Source organism: Myotis lucifugus, unplaced genomic scaffold (assembly GCF_000147115.1).
Source record: "Myotis lucifugus unplaced genomic scaffold, Myoluc2.0 scaffold_190, whole genome shotgun sequence".
NCBI classification, from domain to species: Eukaryota; Metazoa; Chordata; class Mammalia; order Chiroptera; family Vespertilionidae; genus Myotis; species Myotis lucifugus.
Genome location: NW_005871238.1, coordinates 2,116,911 through 2,140,069, shown reverse-complemented (window position 1 = coordinate 2,140,069; position 23,159 = coordinate 2,116,911). Strand labels below are relative to the sequence as shown.

Here is a 23,159-nt window from a genome sequence, read left to right as displayed (position 1 = left end):
GACCAGCTTCATCTACACTGGAAGAGCTGCTGTGCAGGAGACACCTTTATGGGGCAGGACTTGCTTCAGTGGGGTTTTGGTGCTCACTGAGTCTGCCCCCTGAGTGTGTCTCTTATGGATGTGAAGAGTTGTAATCTGGATGGTCTCACACTGACCACTGGGTACACTGGCTCTTGGATCTCCAAGGAGGTGCAAAGTTAGCCACTTCCTGGGACCACCCAGCAGGAGCTACAGCGAGATCTGCAAATTCCTCCTCTTTGTATTGGGTGCCCAAATGAGGCCCAGCTGTGAAGCAAGGCAGGCTGCTGTTGGTGCCAGCCTTGGGCCTTGTTTTGATAGCTTTACGGCTCCCTGACCCAGCTGCAGCTTGTTTGACAGGCTTTTTTTTTTTTAATTAAATCTTTATTGTTCAGATTACATTTGTTCTTCTTCCCCCCCCCACCCCGCCCATAACTCCCCTCCTCCCAGTTCCCGCCCGACCCTCCGCCCTCACTCCTCACCCACTGTCCTCATCCATAGGTGCACGATTTTTGTCCAGTCTCTTCCCGCATCTCCCACTCCCCTTTCCCCCCCAAGAATAGTCAGTCCATTCCCTTTCTATGTCCCTGATTCATTATAATCACCAGTTCATTCTGTACATCAGATTATTTATTCACTTGATTCTTAGATTCACTTGTTGATAGATGCATGTTTGTTGTTCACAATTTGTATCTTTACCTTTTTCTTCTTCCTCTTCTTAAAGGATACCTTTCAGCATTTCGTATAATACTGGTTTAGTGGTGATGAACTCCTTTAGCTTTTCCTTATCTGTGAAGCTCTTTATCTGACCTTCAATTCTGAATGATAGCTTTGCTGGATAAAGTAATCTTGGTTGTAGGTTCTTGGTATTCAGCACTTTGAATATTTCTTGCCATTCCCTTCTGGCCTGCAAAGTTTCTGTTGAGAAATCAGCTGACAGTCGTATGGGTATTCCCTTGTAGGTAATTGAGTCTCTTTCTCTTGCTGCTTTTAAGATTCTCTCTTTGTCTTTTGCTCTTGGCATTTTAATTATGATGTGTCTTGGTGTGGTCCTCTTTGGATTCCTTTTGTTTGGGGGTTCTCTGCGCTTCTTGGACCTGTAAGTCCATTTCTTTCACCAGGTGGGGGAAGTTTTCTGCCATTATTTCTTGAAATAGGTTTTCAATATCTTGCTGTCTCTCATCTTCTGGCACCCCAATAATTCTGACATTAGTGCGCTTGAAGCTGTCCCAGAGGCTCCTTACACTATCTTCGTATTTTCGGATTCTTTTTTCATTTTGCTTTTCCAGTTGGGTGTTTTTTGCTTCTTCGAATTTCAAATCTTTGGCTTGATTCTTGCACTCCTCTGGTCTGCTATTGGGTATAATATTCTTTATTTCAGTCCGTGTATGCTTACTTTCTAGTTTCTTTATCGTAGCATCTAGGGTCTCATTAGTTTTTGTGAGGCTCTCCACAAGTTTATTGCAAGCCCTCAAAATTGCGTTTTTTAGCTCCATATCCTCCATTTCTGTCATGTTTTTTTGTCTCCGCATTTTTTATGCTTTCTTTGTGCACCCCCTAGTGGTCTTTGTGCACAGTCTTGTTCTAGTTAAGCCTTGATTTTTTTAGTTAATACTGAGGGATTTGACCACCAGGCTGACTGGCTGTGAGAATCAGCTGTGTGGAAAACTTCTGTCCTCTGGGGAGGTGCTAATCTAGCCTTTGCCTGAGGCGATCCGGCAAATGGCTCTATGCAGGGCTTGGGCGGGGTGGGATCAACAGGGCGGGTGGAGGGAGCAGTTATGGCTGCTCTCAGTCCCTTCCCAGAGGCTCTGCTTCTCAGAACCCCAGCAGCCGCTGCAAACCTCGGAGAGAAAGCTGCCCTCAGATTCCAACTGATGCTGGACAATCCCGCTTCTCCCGTCTGAGTCTGAGTCCCTAGAGACTCGCCCGGATCTGGAGCCCAGAGTCTGAGACTCCCTCCCGACTGAAAACAACAACCGCGCCCTCAGCCACCAGCCCGCTTTGCGCGCGCACCTCGGTACCTTTGTATTTTCCACACTGCGCCTCCTCTGAGCCTCGGTTTGCTGTTCTCTTTCCTTCTAGTTGAAGAGTCTCTCCTCAGCCAGCTTTCCTGTGGTTCTGGGTGATGTCTGTTCCATCTTTTAGTTGTATTTTTGAAGTGGTTGTTTGCGGCAGCAGTCTCTGGTGTTTACCTATGCCGCCATCTTGGTTCAATCAATCGTTTGAAAGGCTTTAGACTGAGAAAGGACAGGCCATTCATATGCAAAAGCTGCTGCGCACAGCTTGGGTGAGGTTTAAAATTGGGTAGGGCGGGGTCTCAGGGAATCACCAGGGTGGAGCAAACAGCAATAGTTGCCAGTCATCCCTGCACCAGGGAGGTCCCAGCACAGGAACAATGACCATTGGGAGCACCTCTGTCTGGAAGAAAGCCTCCCCCAAGTTCCTGCCCCAATGCCAGACAGTCCAGTTTCTCCCCGTATGTGTCTGGGTCCCCCAGAGTCTTGCCCAGCACTTGAGCTCAGAGCAAGCAGGAGCTTGTACCTCCCTCCCAATTACAAAAGTGGCACACCCAGGTGCCAGCCCATTCCGCCCCTCCACACCTCCTACCAGTCTCAATGTGCTTTCTTCTTTACCTCTCTATTTGTAGTACTTTCACGTCTCCAGCTTTCCCATGGTTCTGGATGATAGTTGCTATGTATTTTAGTTGTAATTTTGATGTGGTTGTGGGAGGCAGCAAGTACAGGTGTTTACCTATGTCTCCATCTTGGTTCTGCCTAAATCCCAGGGGAAATTTTCAGTAAACTATTCAGCAGCTTTTCAGGTGTGTCCTTTCAGGGTTGTGGTCTCCACTGACTGATGGGTCAGCACCAGGGCTGGGGCCATTAGTCAATGCAGCTTGTCCTGAGGTCTGCCGTGGCATTAATAGTCTTGCTTTGCTGCTTTTTTGGCATGGAGCTGAAATGCCCCTGAGGCCTAAATGTCATCTCTAAGGAAGAAAGGTCAGGGCGTCCAAACCACATGACCAGCGATATGTTAGGGGGAAGAAAGATCACGCTGGGGATGAGGTTTCACCCTATGATATATTCAGCAGCTTTCTACCATGGCAAATGAGAGATTACAGCAGAAACTCTGAGCATAAATCTCTGTCCACCAAGAATAATTTTAGGCTGTAATGGAGAATAAAACAGTATTTATTTGAACAAAAGATTGTAACCTGAGAGAAGCAGATTCAGGGAGCAACCCAAAACTGTGGTCCACCAAGACAAAGGGAGAGGCTGTCTTTCATGCAGGTTCCCATTCAGATGACCTCATAGGTGTTGACCATAAAATTTCAGACTGGTCCATTAAGGTTGAAACTGGGAGAGGTTGAAACAATAATTAGGTCACATATTGAATCTAGGTTTTGTATTATGGGCTTTTAGCACAGTGACGCCATTTGGGCAGCCTATGGTTTCCTCTTTAACACTACCCTCACGTAATCTTGCTCGAACCTACTGAGCTATTTAACTTCCTGAAATAAATGTTACTTTTTTCCCCCTCCAGGCACTTGATATTATTTTTTATTTTCTCCTCTGGTTGGAGCACTCATTATTTCAAGGTTTCATCTTTCTCTAGCGAATTTCTACTTATAATGATTCCTTACTCACACGTTCCACAGAAGCCATTCCTGACCCCCAAACTGAAGCATGTTGTCCCTTTTACGTGCCCCCTTAGCATTCCATATTTTCTTTTTCCTAACACTTACTATCAGTAGTAAAAATCATCTTATTAATGATCTGTATCCACTGGAATGCAAGTTCCTTAAGGAAAGGAGCTATATCTCCCTTGTCTCCCTGTCCACTGGCTCCTTCCCTTGACCTATCATAGATTAGGTTTGTTTGTTTATTTGTTTGTTTGTTTGTTTGTTTGTTTATAGTTGGTCCTCACCTGAGCACACTTTTTCCATTGGTTTTATTTATTTTTTTAAAATATATTTTATTGATTTTTTACAGAGAGGAAGGGAGAGGGATAGAGAGTTAGAAACATCAATGAGAGAGAAACATCGATCAGCTGCCTCCTGCACACCTCCTACTGGGGATGTGCCCACAACCAAGGTAAATGCTCTTGACCAGAATCTAACCTGGGACCCTTCAGTCCGCAGGCTGACGCTCTATCCACTGAGCCAAACCAGTTAGGGCCCTATTGATTTTAGAGAGAGTGGAAGAGAGAGGAAAAGAGAGGGAGAGAGGCAGAGAGAAACACGGATATGAGAGAGACACAAAGATTGGTTGCCTCCCTCACGCACCCTGATGGGGGCTGGGGATTGAGCCTTCAATCCAGATATGTGTCCTAGACAGAGAATTGAACCAAGACCCTCTGGTGTGCGGGCCAAAGCTCTAACCACTTAGCTTTGCTAGCCAGGGTTCCTCTTTAAATAAACTTAAAAACAAACAATCAAAAACTCTCTTTACTTTTCATGCCCCTTTACATAATGCCCTACCATTTTCCTTCCCATTCACACTAATATGTCTTAACAGAGTTGTTCAGGCCTTGACCCATGGTAATCTGACTTATTGAATTCATTTGACTTCCCATCTCAGGAAATGGTACTCTGTTTATCTTGTCACTCATGACACAAATCTTCAGTCTTGAGATCTACTGCCAAATAACTTCCCAAAAAAGTTTGTAGAGGTTTGTAAATAGTTGATCTTATCAGAGAGCCTCAATTTCATATCAATATTTTAAACATGCACCTCTTTCCATATTAGAAGTTTTACTAGAGATCATGTGACTTGTTTTTAGAGTAATCAGAACTTCCTCTTTAGAACATCTTCCTTTTTCCTGAATAGACTCTTTTGCATAAAATTATGACTTCCTTTCATCTAATCCCCCTCCCCATTTAAATTTTGCTTTTTTGATGAACAAGAATCATGGATAAGCACAGCAAATATCTGATTTATTTTCTATTGTAAACTACATGTAAGTAAACACAGTTACTTTATCCTAAGCATCCAGACACATACCCAACTACTTCCTCCTATTAGAATTAAATCAAAATAGTAGCTTTCCTTAAAGTTGTTTCTCCTACCTTTTATTTTATTTCTTATTTTTTAAAAATGTACCTTCACCCTGACCGGTTTGGCTCAGTGGATAGAGTGTCGGCCTGTGGACTCAATGGTCCCAGGTTCGATTCTGGTCAAGGACATGTACCTTGGTTGCGGGCACATCCCCAGTGGGGGGTGTGCAGGAGGCAGCTGATCGATGTTTCTCTCATCGATGTTTCTAGCTCTCTATCCCTCTCCCTTCCTCTCTGTAAAAAATCAATAAAATATATTTTTAAAAAATGTATCTTCATTGTTGAAAGTATTGCAGATATCCCCTCTTTTCCCCCATTGACCTCTTCTAGACTACACCTGCCCCCTGCCCCAGGTCTTCACCACACCATTGTCTGTGTCCATGGGTGATGCATAGATCTCCTACCTTTTAAAATAACGAATTGGTAGGAAGGCAAATTAACATTTTGTCAATTTACTTTAAAAATTGAAAAATATATAAATATACTCTACATAAGTAAATATCAATCTATCTGAATTTATTAGACAATCCTCCATTAGCTGACTAAACTAACACCTTGATGCCTCAAGTTGTATTACAATGTATCTGCATTAATTTTGCAATCTCTATTAGTAAAATTAATCCATCTTTCTTCTTCAACTTGTGAATGGGTTATAGAATTCTTTTAGAAAACTAGAATGCCTTTTTTTCCTTCTTTTATGGTCAATCAACCCTTATTTTTAGAGTTTCTATCTTCAGGTTATGTTGCTTTTCCAGGCCACTCATTCATTAGAACCATGCCGGGGTGGTGGTGTGTGGGCAGTGAGGAGAGGAGGAGGCAGGGAGGCTGGGAACCTGATCAGCCCTGATTGCCGGCCAGGCCTAGGGACCTCACACGTGCATGAATTTCATACACCAGGCCTCTAGTGTGTGTGTGTGTGTGTGTGTGTGTGTGTGTGTGTGTGTGTGTGTATGATGTTGAGCAATATGATTCTGGTTTTGTGTGACAGTATATGAGATCAGCGTAACATAAGTCTTATTCCCCCTTTCCTCTACCATTAGCTTTTTTCTACTGTTCTTTCTCAACCTATACAGTCATGTGCTACATGTTGAGATGTGTGATTAGGCAACTTCATCATTGTGTGAACATCATGGGGTGCATTTACACAAACCTAGATGGCATAGCCTATTGCTCCTAGGCCACAAACCTACGCAGCATGTTACTGCACTGAAACATATCTAAATATAAAAAGGTAGAGTAAAAATACGGTATAAAAGATAGAAAATGGTACACCTGTCTAGGGCACTTGCCACAAATGAAGCTTGCAGGACTGCAAGCTGCTCTGGGTGAGTCAGTGAGTGAGTGGTTAAGTGAATGTGAAGACCTAGGACATTACTGCATACTACTGTAGACTTCATAAAAACTGTACCATTAGGCTACACTAAATTTATAAAGCAACACGAGATTCAATTAAGCACAAAATAATATGATGTGATCAATATATATGATATGAGGCTGTTGCAAGTATAACACAGCATATTGTTTTACAGGAAACTTTTTTTTGTTAATCCTCACCTAAGGATATCTTCCCATTGATTTTTTTAGAGAGAGTGGAAGGGAGACAGAGAGAGAGAAACATTGATGTGAGATAGACACATGGATTGATTGCCTTCACACACAACCTGACCAGGGCCAGGGATTGAGCCTGCAACCAAGGTACATGCCCTTGACTGGAATCAAACCCAGGACACTTTAGTTCACAAGCTGACACTCTTTTCACTGAGCCAAACCAGCTAGGGCTACAGGAGATTTTTTTTATAAGTAGAGAGTACATGATAAAAATATGGTATAATAATACATAAACAAGTAATGTTCACTTATTATTATTATCAAGAATTATGTACTGTACATAATTGTATGTGCTATACTTTCATACACCTGGCAGAGCAGTAGGCATGTTTACATCAGCATCACCACAAACATGTGAGTAATGGATTATACTACAACATTAAGATGGCTATGGCTCACTAGTCGATAGAAATTTTTCCCATTATAATCTTACTAAAGGCCCAGTGCACAAAAATTCATGCACAGGTAGGGTCCTTAGCAGCTGCCAGCTGCCAGCCAGGGCCTTCCTTTGTTCTGCACCGCCCCCTGGTCGTCAGCACACATCACAGCGATCGGTTGAACTCCCAGTCAGTTGAACTCCTGCCTGAGGGGACAATTTGCATATTAGGCTTTTATATATATAGATGGGACCACTGCTGTATATGCAGTCCATCATTGACTGAAGTCAATGAATGTATATATGTACAGTATTTAGTTCTCCCCACCTACAAAAAGAGTCAACAGACCTCCTTTTACCTTGCATCTTGTAGGTATCATTTTTTCTTTCTCCAATTTAACCACCTGAGTTTTTACAGCTTTATACAATTTGGGGTACCTTCATGAAAGAAAGAACAAAACCGCATGTACAAATAAGAATAAAAATAAATTTAGTTAGAATAAGAAAAGAAATCCCAGGTATCACAAGTTTTAAAAAGCTTGCAAAGACTACCAGTATCACTAAAGCCAGAAAAATAGCATAAAATTTTTGCTACTAAAATGTGTTCATGCTTTTTTTATACTTTGCCACTGATTAGCTCTGTCTCCTGTCCACTTTGAACCTTGTTTCTCTTCACACCTACTGCTGGGAAGCTAATTGAACCAGTAGGGAACACAAGCCCAGAGAGGCGATGGGTTGTCATTATTTTATTTGAAAAATCTACTGGGCCAACCTCAGTGTCCTTTTTCTTTATCGTCTGAGTTAGAACTGGATGGATTATAAGCAACATTTCCTGTCCCCAAGCCCACTTCCCAATCTCCAGCTTTCATTGAATTCCTGATCAGGGGTCCAGGCCCTGTGATAAAGACTATAGTCATGGCTGCAAGCAGAAATTCCTTCCTTCTTCCCTTACCTACCAGCCCAGGCATCTCTGCCTTCTCTAAGTTGGGTCTCACTCTGTCTCATTGGCAGGTCAATCAGCAGATCCAAAATTCGCGCTCTCTGGCAGCAATGTGAGTCTTCGAAGCTCCAATTTGCCTAAGGACTACCAACGTCTTGGTTGGTTTTACAATACCGACCTGAAAATTTTAGAATGGTACACCAACCAGCCTAATCCTCACTACTTCGAAACTAAGTTTAAGGACAGGGTCACACTTGGTCATCAAGATGGCGCACTTCACATCTATAATGTCCAGGAAGAAGACAGCAGCACCTACATCCTGAAGGTGTTGTTGGATAATAGGATTGAAGAGGAAAGGAGAATCCCACTGAAAGTGTTGGGTGAGTTTGGGGAACCCAAGGGCAAGTCCCCATTCTGGGCCCCTGGATGGGCCAGTGGGAGGCTTCCTGGTATCATGGGGGCTCTCGGGACGAGGAGAGGAAAACCTCAGGACAGGGTTAATTTATTTCTCCTGAAGCCAATGCTACTTGGGAGGGAGCCTGGGCCGGCAGAGCCCAAATTGATAGCCTTGAGACATTTACCACCTCTTCTGATGTTAATGAGTGTAAGACTTGAAGAGAAGAAAAACAATAGAGGTGGTTTCCTCTCTTTTCTCTTCATGTTCTCCTGAGATCAGTTCTGAACTCATCTTAATAATATATTTGATCAAAGACTTTATCATACTTAAGGAAAAAGATGGAAGAGATAAAGGATGGAGCAGAATATTAAGGAGAGTTTTTAATCTTTCTGAATGTACGGGCCAACAACTTCTCCTCACAGCTCCAGCTTAACCAGTATACATGGAATAAGGATTAGGACATTATACATGGAATCAGACATTCCTGGGTTAAAAACTCCGGCCACTTCCTAATTATGTGACCTTGGAGAAAGATTTTAACATTGCTGTGCCCATATTAGGTAAATTTCTTTTGATGGTATTAATGTAAAAAAAAACCATCCAAACCTGTAAAGAATTTTTGTGAGTTTATTTGAGCCAAATTGTCAACATTTGCCGGGAAGCAGAATCTCAAGGTATTGAGATCATAATCCAGAGAATGGCAGTTTTTCACCTTGTTTTATACATTACAATCAAAGGAGGAGACGTAAGTGGGTCACATGAAATCCATTGATGATAGATTAGGGCCGTGGTCGGCAAACTGTGGCTCTCGAGCCACATGCGGCTCTTTGGCCCCTTGAGTGTGGCTCTTCCTAAGCCTTAGGAGTACCCTAATTAAGTTAATAACAATGTACCTACCTATATAGTTTAAGTTTTAAAAATTTGGCTCTCAAAAGAAATTTGAATCGTTGTCCTGTTGATATTTGGCTCCATTGACTAATGAGTTTGCGGACCACTGGATTAGGGGGTGGGAGAAAGCACAGGGGGGAAGCCTCTGAGATTGGATAAAAAGTAAAATGATACACATGCTTCTTTTACTTAGGTGGGTGCAGGATAGTTAACAGTCAACAATGAACTCAATGACAATGCGGGGATTTGTGATCTCCGCAGAGTGGTGCCTGGGCTTTGAGGGGTCTAGAAAAAGGGAAATTACATGGACATTCCAAGGATATGTTATCGTAGATGCAAAAAGACAATAGACTCAGTGATGGTCAATATTGACCTTTATCAGAATGTGACGACCCACCATACACAGCTTTTAGTTAATGTTTTAATTTCAGACCATCCTTTGTGGTTCCTTTAGGTCTTTGAGTTTGCAAAACCCCCATACAGGCCTCCCCTGAGCTAGTCAGGTTAGCATGTGGCCTTTTTTTCATACACAATGGCAAGTAAGAGAAACCAATTTGATGTAACTTTAGCAAAAAAAAATGAGAAATTACTTACGAAACTAGGATTATTTAAATTAATTGAAGGACTTTGGAAAATTCAAGAAGGGCTGAAGGGGACGAAGACTGAGAACTAAGGCCAATTCAGACTCCCCAGCCGCAGGAATCTGTGGACTAGCCTGTGGTTTCCTGCCATTTACATGACTTATCTCTCCAAGTCTAGACTTTTTATCTTTCAGTTTCAATCTCAAGGGAGAAAAACTGGTTGTGCTGGGGAAGATGTAGCAGCCTTTTCTCCAAACCACCTCTTTGCCTTTGGACTTCTCTGGGGCCAGCAGCTCCCTGACCTGACAAGGCCCAGGAACTCGGCTTAGCCAACTACCATGGGCTCTGTGTTAAACCAGCAGTTTGCAGAATAAGCTACACATGGAGGGCTTTTGGAGCATGAAGGAGGGTGAGGCAGTGGAGTTCATCTTTAAGAAGTCCACCAAAGGCTCTGGCCAGTGTGACTCGGCTGGTTGGAGTGTCATCTTGTACACCATGTGGTGGCAGGTTTGATTCCCCATCAGGGCACATACCTAGTTAGGGGTCGGGGTGCATATGTGAGGCAACTAGTTGATGTTCTTCTCTCACATCAATGTTTCTCTTTCTCTTTCTCTCTTCCTTCCTCTCTCTAAAAAAATATTTTTTTTAAATAATAAAAAAGGAAGTCCACCAACTACCTGGAATCTGAGTCACCAGCTCTGGTGGGGTGTCCTGTATTGGGAGTGAGAGGAGGCCAAGAGGGAAGAACATGCAGAAGTGCAGGTCAAAGGGACAGGTGCTCCAACGGTGGAGGTCTAGACCGTCATGCCAAGGAATGCAAGCTGCCACCCCAGCCCACAATGGGCCACTTCTGCCAGAGCATCGGCCATATGGTGACCTCCTGTCCACTGAAGGCCCAGCAAGGCCAGCCTACTTACAGGAGGAAGAGAAAGAGATCCGTAACTCTGATCTGTTCCAAGGCCCAGAATTGAGCCACAGTGTGCGTGGGGGATCCTTTGGTGATCAGGAAGTGTCAAAGTGCAAGTGGAATGGAGAAAGTGGAAAGAGGGTGGGTAGGGGGCAGCTGGCACTGCTTGTATCTCAGCCTGGAGTCCACAGCATCACCCCCTCTTCCCTCTTGGAGGGTGAGCAGGGAAGGGGGAGGTAAGGAACTCCAACCACGCTCTATCCAAATGCATGTGAGGGCTTTGGGGGACATCCCTCCCTGTGCTCTGTCTGAGTCTTCAGCCCCAGAAGCTCCAGCGTTGAAAGTGACCTGGGTAGGGAAGTAGTTTTTCTTTTAAAGAAGGATATGTAATCATGCTATTTCTTGTGCCAGAGTGAAAACAGATTAAACAGGAGACCAGACTGATAGACCCACCCACAAAACACTCCATCCTGTGGGAGGGCAGCCCAGGTAAGGGAGGGTTTTTCCTTTCTCTTCATAACCCACTCTTGGGATAGGGTTCTGAGAACTGTCCCAGGCAATGGGTTGTGATGATGGGCAAAAGGAGTGGTTGGGAAGCCAGTTGTGGACCAGCTACTCCTAAGCTCACTCCCATCCCCATTCTGTGCCAAAACAACTTTATTTATTTGGTCCTTGTGTCCCACTTTTCCAGGTTGCCAACTGCACATGCTGTGGTGGATGACCTATCTCATGCACTTTAACTTTTTTTTTTGCTACTTTTTAAACTTTCAGGTGTTTTTTGTTTTGTTTTGTTTTTTAGAGAGAGAGAGAGAGAGAGAGAGAGAGAGAGAGAAAGGGAGAGAGAGAAACATTGATGTGAGAGAGAAACATTGATTGGACTCCCCCCTACATGTGCCTCCATTGGGAATCCAACCAGTGACCTTTTGGTGCATGGGACTATGCTCAACCAATTGAGCCACACCGGCCAGGGCCACTTTCAGGTTTCTTCTCCAATATTTATTTGTTTATTTATTTATTCTCACCTCAGGATATTTTTTCCATTGATTTTTAGTGAGTGGAAAGAAGAGAGAGAGAGAGAGAGACCGATATGAGAGAGACACATTGATTGGTTGTCTCCCTCATGCACCTTGATGGTGGTGGGGATCAAACCTCCAACCCAAGTATGTGCCTTTGACTGGGAATCTAACCCAAGACCCTTTGGTGTGTGGGCTGATGTTCTAACCACTGAGAAACACAGGCCAGAGCTTAATTTTTTTAAGCAAAGTAAGCGTCCTTTATTTTATTATTTTTTAATTTTTTAAATATATATATTTTTTAATATATTTTATTGATTTTTTACAGAGAGGAAGGGAGAGAGATAGAGAGTTAGAAACATCGATGAGAGAGAAACATCGATCAGCTGCCTCCTGCACATCTCCCACTGGGGATGTGCCCGAAACCCAGGTACATGCCCTTGACCGGAATTGAACTTGGGACCCCTCAGTCCGCAGGCCGACGCTCCATCCACTGAGCCAAACTGGTTTCGGCTTTTAAATATATTTTTATTGATTTCAGAGAGGAAGGGAGAGGGAGAGAGATAAAAACATCAATGATGAGAGAGAATCGCTGACTGGCTGCCTCCTGCACACCCCTTACTGGGAATGGAGCCTGCAATCCGGGCATATGCCCTTGACTGCCATCAAACCTGGGACCCTCCAGTCCACAGGCCAACACTCTACCACTGAGCCAAACCAGCCAGGGATTAAATTTTATTTTTTTATTACAGTTTGCAATCAACACTTTCTTGTGTTAATTTCAGGTACAGCCCAGCAGATAGATATTTATATAGGTTAATAAGTGATGTTCCCTCTGATAATTCAAGTGCCCACCTGGCAACATATATAGTTATTAACTATATTCCCTATGTTGTAACTACCAACTAGTACTTCTTAATCCATCACCTATTGTCCCCATGCCCAACATCCCTCCCTTCTAGCCTCTATCAGTTTGTTCTCTGTATCTATAAGTGTGTTTCTATTTCATTTGCTCATTTATTTTGTTCTTTAGATTCCACATATGTGATATCATATGGTTTTTGTCTTTCTCTGACTGACTGATTTCACTGAGCATACTACCCTCTAGATCTATCCATGTTGTCACAAATGGTAAGATTTCATTCTATTTTATGGCTGAGTAATATTCCATCATGTATACTGTATGTACCACAAATTTTTTATCCACTCATCTATTGATAGACACTTGGGTTGCTTCCATATCTTGGCTATTGTAAATGATAATGCAATAAACATAGGAGTGGATATATTCTTTCAAATTAGTGTTTTGGGTTTCTTTGGATGTATATCTAGAAGTGGAATTGCTGGGCCATAGTTCCATTTGTAATTTTTTGAGGAACCTCCGTACTGTTTTCTATAGTGGTTGCATTGGTCTGCATTCCTACCAATAGTGCATGAGGGTTCTCTTTACTCCAGATCCTCACCAACACTTGTTGTTTGTTGATATTTGATGATAGCTTTTCTGACAGATGTAAGGTGGTATGTCATTGTGGTTTTGATTTGTATTTCTCCGATGATTAGTGATGTTGAGCATCTTTTCATATGTCTATTGGCCATCTGTATATCCTTTTTGGAGAAGTGTCTATTCAGATCTTCTGCCCATGTTTTAATTGGATTGTTTTTCTGGTGTTAAGTTGTATGAGTTCTTTTTTTTTTTTTTTAATATATTTTATTGATTTTTTACAGAGAGGAAGGGAGAGAGATAGAGAGTCAGAAACATCGATGAGAGAGAAACATCGATCAGCCGCCTCCTGCACATCTCCCACTGGGGATGTGCCCGCAACCAAGGCACATGCCCCTGACCGAAATCGAACCCGGGACCTTTCAGTCCGCAGGCCGACGCTCTATCCCCTGAGCCAAACCGGTTTCGGCAAGTTGTATGAGTTCTTTATAAATTTTAGATATTTACCCATTATCAGATGTATCATGGGTGAATACCTCCTCCCATTCAGTAAGTTGTCTTATCATTTTGTTGATAGTTTCCCTTGCTGTGAAAAACTTGTTAGTTTGATGTAGTCCCACTTTTTAATTTTTTTAATGTTGTTCCCTTTATCTGAGGAGATATGTCAGAAAAAAATATTGCTCGAGAAATGTTTGAAATTTTGCCTATGTTTTCTTCTAGGAGTTTCATAGTTTTGAATCTTACATTTAAGTCTTTAATCCATGGTGAGGTTATTCTTATGTATGATGTAAGAAGGTGATCTAGTTTCAGTTCTTTTGCATGTATCTGTCCAATTTTTTAAACACCAGTTATTGATTAAACTATCCTCTTTTTATTCTCCTTCCCCTGTTTCCTATTTTGGACCAGCTCTTCTGTCCTAAAAACTTGACTCCTCTTTTATCCACCCCCACAAAAAAGCTCCCCCATTTAATGTCTCCCCAACTCTTTTTAATATATATATGTATGTGTATACATATATATTGATTTCAGAGAGGAAAGAAGAGGGAGAGAGAGATAGAAACATCATTGATGAAAAAGAATCACTGATTGGCTGCCTCCTGCACGCCCCACACTGGGAATTGAGCCCACAACCTGGCATGTGCCCTGACCAGGAATGGAACCATGACCTCCTGGTTCATAAATCAACACTCAACCACGGAGCCACGCAGGCTGGGCTCCCCAACTCTTAAGTGATATATATGCAAAAAGCCTGAAGAAGCTAAGAATACTCCATTCCTTGATCCCAAACTCCTGAGTCAAGACCATTTCTTGATACATGATTAATGCCAAACACTTAGATTGCTGTATGTAGATGGATCAAGAGTACTTTAACCTCTAACTTTCGAGTAGAGAGGAGCAATGAGGGGGCCTTCCATTTTGAAAGTGGGGTTTGGAGGCCAAGAAAGGGAAGAAGAATGTATTTCCAAGTCACTCAGGAACTTTTATGCAGGTTCAAGAAACTTATGTCGAAGTAGCCACAAGATAGTTTAGGAGACAGATGAATGTAACTCCATCTTTACTGCTGAAAACCAAAGCTTTGTGTGAAATCTTAACTTTATGGGGAGGGAGGGTAAGAAAGCATGTACCTGTATGTTCTTCCCCTGATCCCTCCCCCTCATTTTTATCTGCAGGAGACTGAGCCTCCTTGGGCTTTGGTGACCCCATCATTGGGGACTGCTTGTTTGATGGCTGATTTTGCTATGAATTAGCCATTTGCAATCTATCATTTGTAATATACATACTGACCCTTTCCCTCATCTTTTCCCTGAGAAAATAAAATGGGTAAATAGAGGAGAGGAGAGGAGAGGAGAGGAGAGGAGAGGAGAGGAGAGGAGAGGAGAGGAGAGGAGAGGAGAGAGAGACTGATTAACCCAACTTGGTTCAGGTATATGTACCTGATCTAAACATTAATGGCCAAAAGGGTTAGGTTATAAAGCAGAAACATGGTTCCTAGCCTTCTGGGGTAAGAAGTTAGAAGAAAGAGTCTGGACAAACATCCAAGAGAAGTGTGCACCTCAGAGCCTTGAGTTCCTCATCATAGTATAAGGATAATTATATCTACCTTTTAGGATGTTATAAAAATCAAAGTGTGTAATTTTTAAATGCTAAAATAGTGCAAATAAAAAGCATTGTATATATTTAGGTCCCACCAGCCAGATGGTCCCAGTTCTAAGAGACTAGATTCTTCTTCTTGCTCACTTCCTCCATGTCACATGGCCTAAAAATTCAGGAGGTCCTGAGAACAGAAAATATTGAAAGTCTCTTATAGTGGTGTTTAGAAAAAAACAACTCCACATTTGTGTCATTTACCAATCTGTGTGGTAAATACTCCCATCACACTCAATTCTAAGTTACTAATGGTTTCGCAACCAGCTTGCAAAATTTCTGAATATTTTAAAATCCACAATCTAGTTTGGCTTCAGTCCATCTGCCTGAAGATAAGACCCTCAGGATGTGTGTAGCAGAAGAATTGTCCTTTAGTCCCACCCAGGAATTTCTGGTAGCTCAAAGGGGGCATCTTGGAACCAGATTACCCCACCCGATTCAATAAGTCCCTTCCACAAAGCGCCCAGGGCTGTGCTGCTCACCAGGAGAAATGAGGAAGGTGTGTGGAAGAAATGAGGAAGTGGCGGAAGAATTGTATAAAAATGGCTCAGCTAAAGCATGCAGGGTGAGTTGAGCAATCTGAGAGATGATGTGTCGAGAGTCCAGGACACCAGCCTGGTAGAGCTCCCTCTGCCCCTCCACACACATACAACCCAGAGGCAAACTCTGACCTGGTCAATTCTCCGTCACATTTAAATCCTGTGACATCTGATTCTGCAGATGGTTTACCCTTGACCAGAATATAAAAAAAAAAAGAGAGAGAATTTCAAGTAAAGTGACCCTAGTACAGGAAGGAGCAGATGCTGGGATTACCCCTTCGCCTGTGCGGCAGCAGGACCACAGCTGTGGTGATGACGTGACCTCCAGCATGCCTATAACACAGTCTGCAGAAAACCCCTTCCCGTGGACAGTGTCATTTAACAAATGAGGAGGAAATTCAAGGCAGCAATTATCTTGCCTAACGTCACTCCACCAGAGCCAAGTACAGGATCCAGGCTGGTCTCAGTTCAAAGCTAGTGTTTTGTCCTTTCTATCTCATCGCTGCTCCATCCATCTACTCATTAGATACTTATAGAATACCTGCTATGTGCAGGCACTGCACGCTACACTGAGACAGCAAAGTTAGCATTCACAGAGCTGTTGGTCACTGCGGACAGGTGCTGGGGGTTACAGAGGTTCTTCTCTGTAGCTCCGCCAGAGTCCAGAAAAGGGCTCTGCCATGTGCAGGGCAGAATCTCTTACCCCAGGACTCCTGCTGAATCTGAGTCCAAAAGTCTTTGAAGGACAGACAGACCAAGGTGTCAACTAAGGGCCATTGCTAGAGAAAAGGCCCCGAGCAGTTCAAATAGTTGGGATACCAACTCTGACTCAAGCAGATCTCTCTGCCAGCACTCTGCTGTTCTTTCTGGCCCACAGACGGTCATAAACCTGTTTTGTTTCTGAGTGCATAGCTCCTCCTCCTGAAGCTCTTTCAGTCTAAAGCAGTGGTTCTCAACCTTCCTCATGCCTCGACCCTTTAATACAGTTCCTCATGTTGTGGTGACCCCCAACCATAAAATTATTTTCGTTGCTACTTCATAACTGTAATTTTGCTACTGTTGTGAATCATAATGTAAATATCTGATATGCAGGATGTATTTTCATTGTTACAAATTGAACATAATTGAAGCATAGTGATTTGTAATTATATATGTGTTTTCTGATGGTCTTAGACGACTCCTGTGAAAGGGTCGTTCGACCCCCAAAGGGGTCGCGACCCACAGGTTGAGAACCACTGGCTAAAGCTTCCCAGAAGGCCAAGCTGCTCACCGGTTCCCTCTATAGGGGCTTCTGCTCTATGACTCCAATTCCCATAGCACTTGTCACTCCTAGCTTCCTTTGTACATTGTTGGCTAAACCTTCACAGCATAAATGCCTCATAAATACATAATTCTAATGTCTCATCTTATAACATCTTCCTCATCTTCAGATCCTGTACCTAAGCCTAACATAACAATTGAGAAGACACAGGAAATGAACAACAGGTGTTATCTGATCCTGTCATGTACGGCCCGGAATCAGTTTGTCAACTACACCTGGTATGGGGACTCAGGACGCATTTCAGAAGAGCTCCAGAGTGGTGTGCTTAATATCACCGTTATACCTCAAAACTACTCCAAGTTTTACAAATGCGAAGTCAGCAATCCTGTGAGCCACAACAGTGACACAGTCTACTTCATTTCACCCTGTAAACTGGGTAAGAAATATTCCCAAGGGAGCTGAGGTGGGTTCAGGGTCACTAGTTTTCTCTTGAATGAAGAAAGGTGTGGGGACCCTTTCAAATTCTCCTGGCACAGAATTTTTTTGGAGAATCCTAAAGGCATCTGGGAGACTCAGGTTCTACTCATGGCTCTGCTAACACCTCCCAGGGAACTCACTTCACTTTTGTGGAGATCAGTGTCCTTAACTGCAACGGGCAGTTGCATAGGATGTCAACCCCTCGCCTTCTCTAACAATGCATGGTCCTGGAATCTGAGGCCAGGGTAATTGTAGGACAATCTGAGATATCAGGGTGACCAGAGAGAACAGGGCAAGTGGGAGAGTAGGCCACACATTGTTGAGCAGGCGCATTGAGGGGTTTCTGGTAGATAGTCTAAATCAACAACAGAAGAAGATCCAAAGAGATGAGCATGAGGGAGAACAAGTAGTGAACAGGAGTGAGAGCCTTATCATAAGGTAGAGACTCTCTGCTCTCCCCAGCTGTGTTTTCCTCGATGAATTTAAGCAGGCAAATTCTGGGTTTTATGCTGCAGATTCCTCCATCTCCTGGGAGAATCTACTCACTCACTTGAGCATCACTCCTGAATCCCTATCAAGCCTACACAGAACCCATAGTGGGGAGCTAAGATTGGGTAGTAAGTCTATGGGTTTTGGAGTCAGATACCTGGGAATTAATTCTGGAAATGTCACTTACTAACTAAGCAAGTTACTTAGTTTCTCTAAGTCATGTTCCTCTTAAATAACAGACAAAATAATAGTTCTTACCTCATTCTTATCTCATGTTGTAAGGATTGAATGAGACAATATAAATGACCTAACACAGTGCCTGAGAAGTCTTCAGTGAATGGTAGCTAAATTAGGCAAAGTCCCTTCAAGTTGGGAGACACTAGGGGTTTGGGGATCCCCTTAATAACATGGATTGCTATCACCAGCATTCAGGTCTCTCTTACTCTCTACATCCCTGAAATCACATCCCTGAACCCTGGTGTACATATCCTTCTAGAACCGTGGTCGGCAAACTGCGGCTCTTTGGCGCCTTGAGTGTGGCTCTTCCTAAGCCTTAGGAGTACCCTAATTAAGTTAATAACAATGTACCTACCTATATAGTTTAATTTAAAAAATTTGGCTCTCAAAAGAAATTTCAATCGTTGTACTGTTGATATTTGGATCTGTTGACTAATGAGTTTGCCGACCACTGTTCTAGAATAACTCATCCCTGTGATGCCAACATTTACCTGAGATTCCTGTCATGACCAGTCATCAGGGACCATGGCCCCCAAGAACATTGCTCTTACATGGTCTTCTTGGACCCAGTCTACTTTCCCCATATCTGTGCTGATTTCTCTATCTCTGCTGCTACAGGTGGACTGTGGAAACTGTATGTTCTTCTTTATTCTTCCTAACTAACTGGTCATATCTCTTCTAGTCTCCTCATGTTTGCTGCTTTTCTGTCACCTCAGACTCATATGAAGTTTGGTGTCTGACCTTAAGACCATAAGTTGACTGTGCTGTTCCAACACTACCTTTACATCAACACCTTATCCTGAGATCCAGAAAAAGGAAGACACACAGTCCCTGTCCTTTATCAAATGAGGGTGACTGCTCATTTGCAGCAAGGATGAAAACAATAATACATACATTTTTTGGAAGGGTTAAACCTATCTTGTCACTTTTTAGCTGCCCAAATTATTCTAGAAAAGCATCCCTCATCTCCCTTCCCTATTTAATCACTCATTGTCTTTCCCTTATTATTTGTACTTCCTTCCTTCTCCTCCTGGCTGTCTCCTCTCCTCCTCTGTCTTTATTCCCTTCCCTCCCTGTCTCTCCCTTCTCCCTTTTTTCCCTTCTAGTTGGTACAAATGGTTAATGAGGTGGAGAAACAGGAAGAAGTAGTCCTTTCTTCCCTAAGGTCATCTGTGCATAGCATTAAATGGTCATCTGTCTATACCTGGAGCTCTGCCCTACTCAGTGCTGTCTGGTGGAGGGGAATGATTCTTTCCCAGGCTCACAGACATGCAAGCACAGGACTCAGCTGAGCCAGTAATAGTTAATGGGTTTCTGCACTCTTTATACTTTAATCTGGGGAGACTGAGCCAGTCTGGGATGAGGATGTCTCAGACACAATGAGACTGGATTCAGGGAGGAAATATACTTTCTGGTTTCCATGACAATGTCCACACCCCCACCCTTTCTCAATGCAGTAATCAAGTCACCTAAGTATTGGGGTTTTCTTGCCCTTTCAGCCCGATCCTCTGGAGTAGCTTGGATTCCAGTGTGGCTCATGGTCATGGTACCCACCATTCTTGGCCTCCTATTGATCTGAGAGAAGCTCTTCTAACTCAAGGGTGAAACTCGAAGACTGCAGGATCTTGCCTTCAACAGCAACCATGCTCTTAACCCGAGTAGAAGCTCTGGTTCTATGGGATGGAGAAAGGGAGAGGGATAGAGAGTTAGAAACATCGATGACAGAGAAACATCGATCAGCTGCCTCCTGCACACTCCCCCCTATGAACCATGAAGTCATGGTTTGATTCCCGGTCAGGGCACATGCCCAGGTTGCAGGTTCCATCCCCAGTAGGGGGCGTGCGGGAGGCAGCTGATCAGTGATTCTTCATCATTGATGTTTCTATCTCTCCCTCTCCCTTCCTCTCTGAAATCAATAGAGAAAGTGTTTTGAAGCACTCATAAAGAGTTTCATGACTACAACCCAGCTGGCATGGCTCCAGTGGTTGCACATCGACCTATGAACCATGAAGTCATGGTTTGATTCCCGGTCAGGGCACATGCCCAGGTTGCAGGTTCCATCCCCAGTAGGGGGCGTGCGGGAGGCAGCTGATCAGTGATTCTTCATCATTGATGTTTCTATCTCTCCCTCTCCCTTCCTCTCTGAAATCAATAAAAGTATATTTTTTAAAAATCATGACTACAGTATGGTGATTACCAGAGGGAAAGAGTGGGGGAGGTAAAAGAGGGGTAGAAATGGTGATGGAAGGAGACTTGACTTGGGGTGATGAACACACAATACAATATAGAGATGATGTATTATAGAATTGTGCACTTGAAACCTATATACCTTTATTAACCAATGCCACCCCAATAAGTTCTAACAAAATAGATCCAGAGACATAGAACCATGGAACAAACTGATGAATTTCAGAGGGAAGGTGAGGGAGGGGGAAAGATTAACTGGGGAACTTATATGCATATATGCATAGCCCATGGACACAGACAATAGTGTGGTGAAGGCTTGGGAGAGGCAGGTGTTGGGGAGAGGAGGTCAATGGGGGGAAAAACACAAAGGAGACATCTGTAATGCTTTCAATAATAAAGATACATTTTTTTAAAGTAATAAATAAATAATAAAAAAGAGAAAAATAAGTTGAATTTCACAATTCAGTTTTTTAGAACTTCCATAATGGTATGTTGAAGTGGTGTATTTACATCTACAGATTAATAAATAAATACTTGCAAGAAGAAGTACATCAAGACTGGTGAAGGGGCAGAGACGTGGGGTAGAATTGTGGAACCGGCTTGTCCCACACCCACGTGTGGCAGTAATGACAGAAAATTCCCCTTACCTAGTGAAAGAAATAAACATACAAGTACAGGAAGCATAGTGAGTCCCAAACAAGATAAAGCCAAAGAGGCCCACACCAAGATGCGTCATAATTAAAATGCAAAAGGTTAAAGACAAAGCGTGAATTTTAAAAACAGCAAGAGAAAAGCAGTTGGTTACCTACAAGAGAGAGCCCATGAGACTATCAGCTGATTTCTCAACAGAAACTTTGCAGGCCAGAAACTTTGCAGTGGCAAGAAATATTCAGTAATGAAAAGCAAGGACCTACAATCAAGATTACTCTACCCTCAAAGCTATCATTTAGAACTGAAAGTCAGATAAAGAGCTTGCCAGACAAGGAAAAGATAAAGGAGTTCATCACCACCAAACCAATATTACATGAAATGTTAAAAGGCTCTTCTTTAAGAAGAAGAAGAACTAGCCCTAGCTGGTTTGGCTTAGTGTATAGAGCATTGGTCTGTGAACTGAAGGGTCCCAGGTTCAATTCTGGTCAAGGGCACATGCACAGGTTGTGGGCTCAATCCCCAGTGGGGGGTGTGCAATCTCTCTCTCTCCCCCTCTTCCTCACTCTCTAAAATTAATTATATATATATATATATATATATATATATATATATATATATATATAAAATACAGATACATATACATATATATAAGAATATATAGTACGTTTAAAAAAGAAATAAAATAAAATAAATATGAGCAATAAAATGGCAATAAATGCATATCTATCAACAATTGAATCTAAAAATCAAAATAAATGAACAAAGAATCTAATAAACAGAGTAAACAGATGAATAAAATAGAACCAGAGGCATGGAACTATGGGACAGATTTACAAATCTCAGAGGGAAGGGATGAGGGGGAACAGGAAGAGATTAATCAAAGATTTTATATGCATGCTAGAGGCTCAATGAATGAAATTAGTGTGGAGGGACAGGGGGCCCCTCAGCCTGGCCTGCACCCTCTTGCAACTGGGACCCCTCACTCTTAACTGCCTGCCTGCTCACTCCTCACTGCTTGGCTTGCTGCTCCTTAGCGCTGCCGTGGAGGTGGGAGAGGCTCCCGCCACTGCTGCTGCGCTCTCCAGCTGTGAGCCCTGCTTCTGGCTGAGCAGCACTCCAGCTATGGGAGCGGACTGACCACCAGGGGGCAGCCCCTGCATTGAGTGTCTGCCCCCTGGCGGTCAGTGTGCATCATAGCAACTGGTTGTTCTGGTTTTTCCACCATAACAGTTGCTGGTATTTTATTATGTAGACTAGAGACCCGGTGCACAAAAGTTGTGCACTCGGGGGGGGGGGGGGGGCGTGGCCCTCAGTCCGGCCTATGCCTCTGCAGTCTGGGACCCTCGGAGGATGTCCACCTGCTGGCTTAGGCCCGCTCCCTGGGTGATGGGCCCAAGCTGGCAGTCAGACATCCTCTGGCAGCCCAGCAGGGAGCAGACCTAAGCTGCAGTCGGACATCCTTAGTGCTGCTGAGGAGGCGGGAGAGGCTCCCGCCACCACCGCTGTGCTGGCAGCTGTCAGCCTGGCTTGTGGCTGAGCAGAGCTCCCCCTGTGGGAGCGCACTGACCACCAGGGGACAGCTCCTGCATTGAGCATCTGCGCCCTGGTGGTCAGTGTGTGTCATAGTGCCAGTTGTTCTGCTGTTAGGGTAAATTTGCATATTACCCTTTTATTATATAAGCTATGCATTACCTATGGACGCGGACAATAGAGTAGTAAAGGCCTAGTGTGGGGCAGGAATCAGTAGAGGGAAGCATTGAGTAGGGGGGGGCATCTTTATACTATCAACAATAAAGGTTTTCAAAAAAGAAATAAATACTTAACAATCCATGGGTAATGTAGCCATAATTATGCTATTTAGTTCAATGCTGGGTGTGAATAGTCTCCTTTCTCAAATATGAAGGATTTCCTTTTGACATGCATTTCTATATATCAATTTAGAATA

The 23,159-nt window shown here is 43.2% G+C and overlaps 1 protein-coding gene across 1 annotated transcript in view; it reads left to right on the top strand.

Moving 5' to 3' along the window:
- Nucleotides 1-20,461, top strand: part of CD48 (CD48 molecule) — a 22,741-nt gene extending 2,280 nt beyond the window's left edge. Inside the window, exons 2-5 of the mRNA XM_006096912.3 lie at nucleotides 8,073-8,381; nucleotides 17,343-17,609; nucleotides 19,876-20,066; nucleotides 20,302-20,461. Coding sequence (XP_006096974.1) covers nucleotides 8,073-8,381; nucleotides 17,343-17,609; nucleotides 19,876-19,955 — 656 coding nt within the window. The 3' untranslated portion in view covers nucleotides 19,956-20,066; nucleotides 20,302-20,461. The remainder of the gene's footprint in view (nucleotides 1-8,072; nucleotides 8,382-17,342; nucleotides 17,610-19,875; nucleotides 20,067-20,301) is intronic.
- The last annotated feature ends 2,698 nt before the right edge of the window (nucleotides 20,462-23,159 follow it).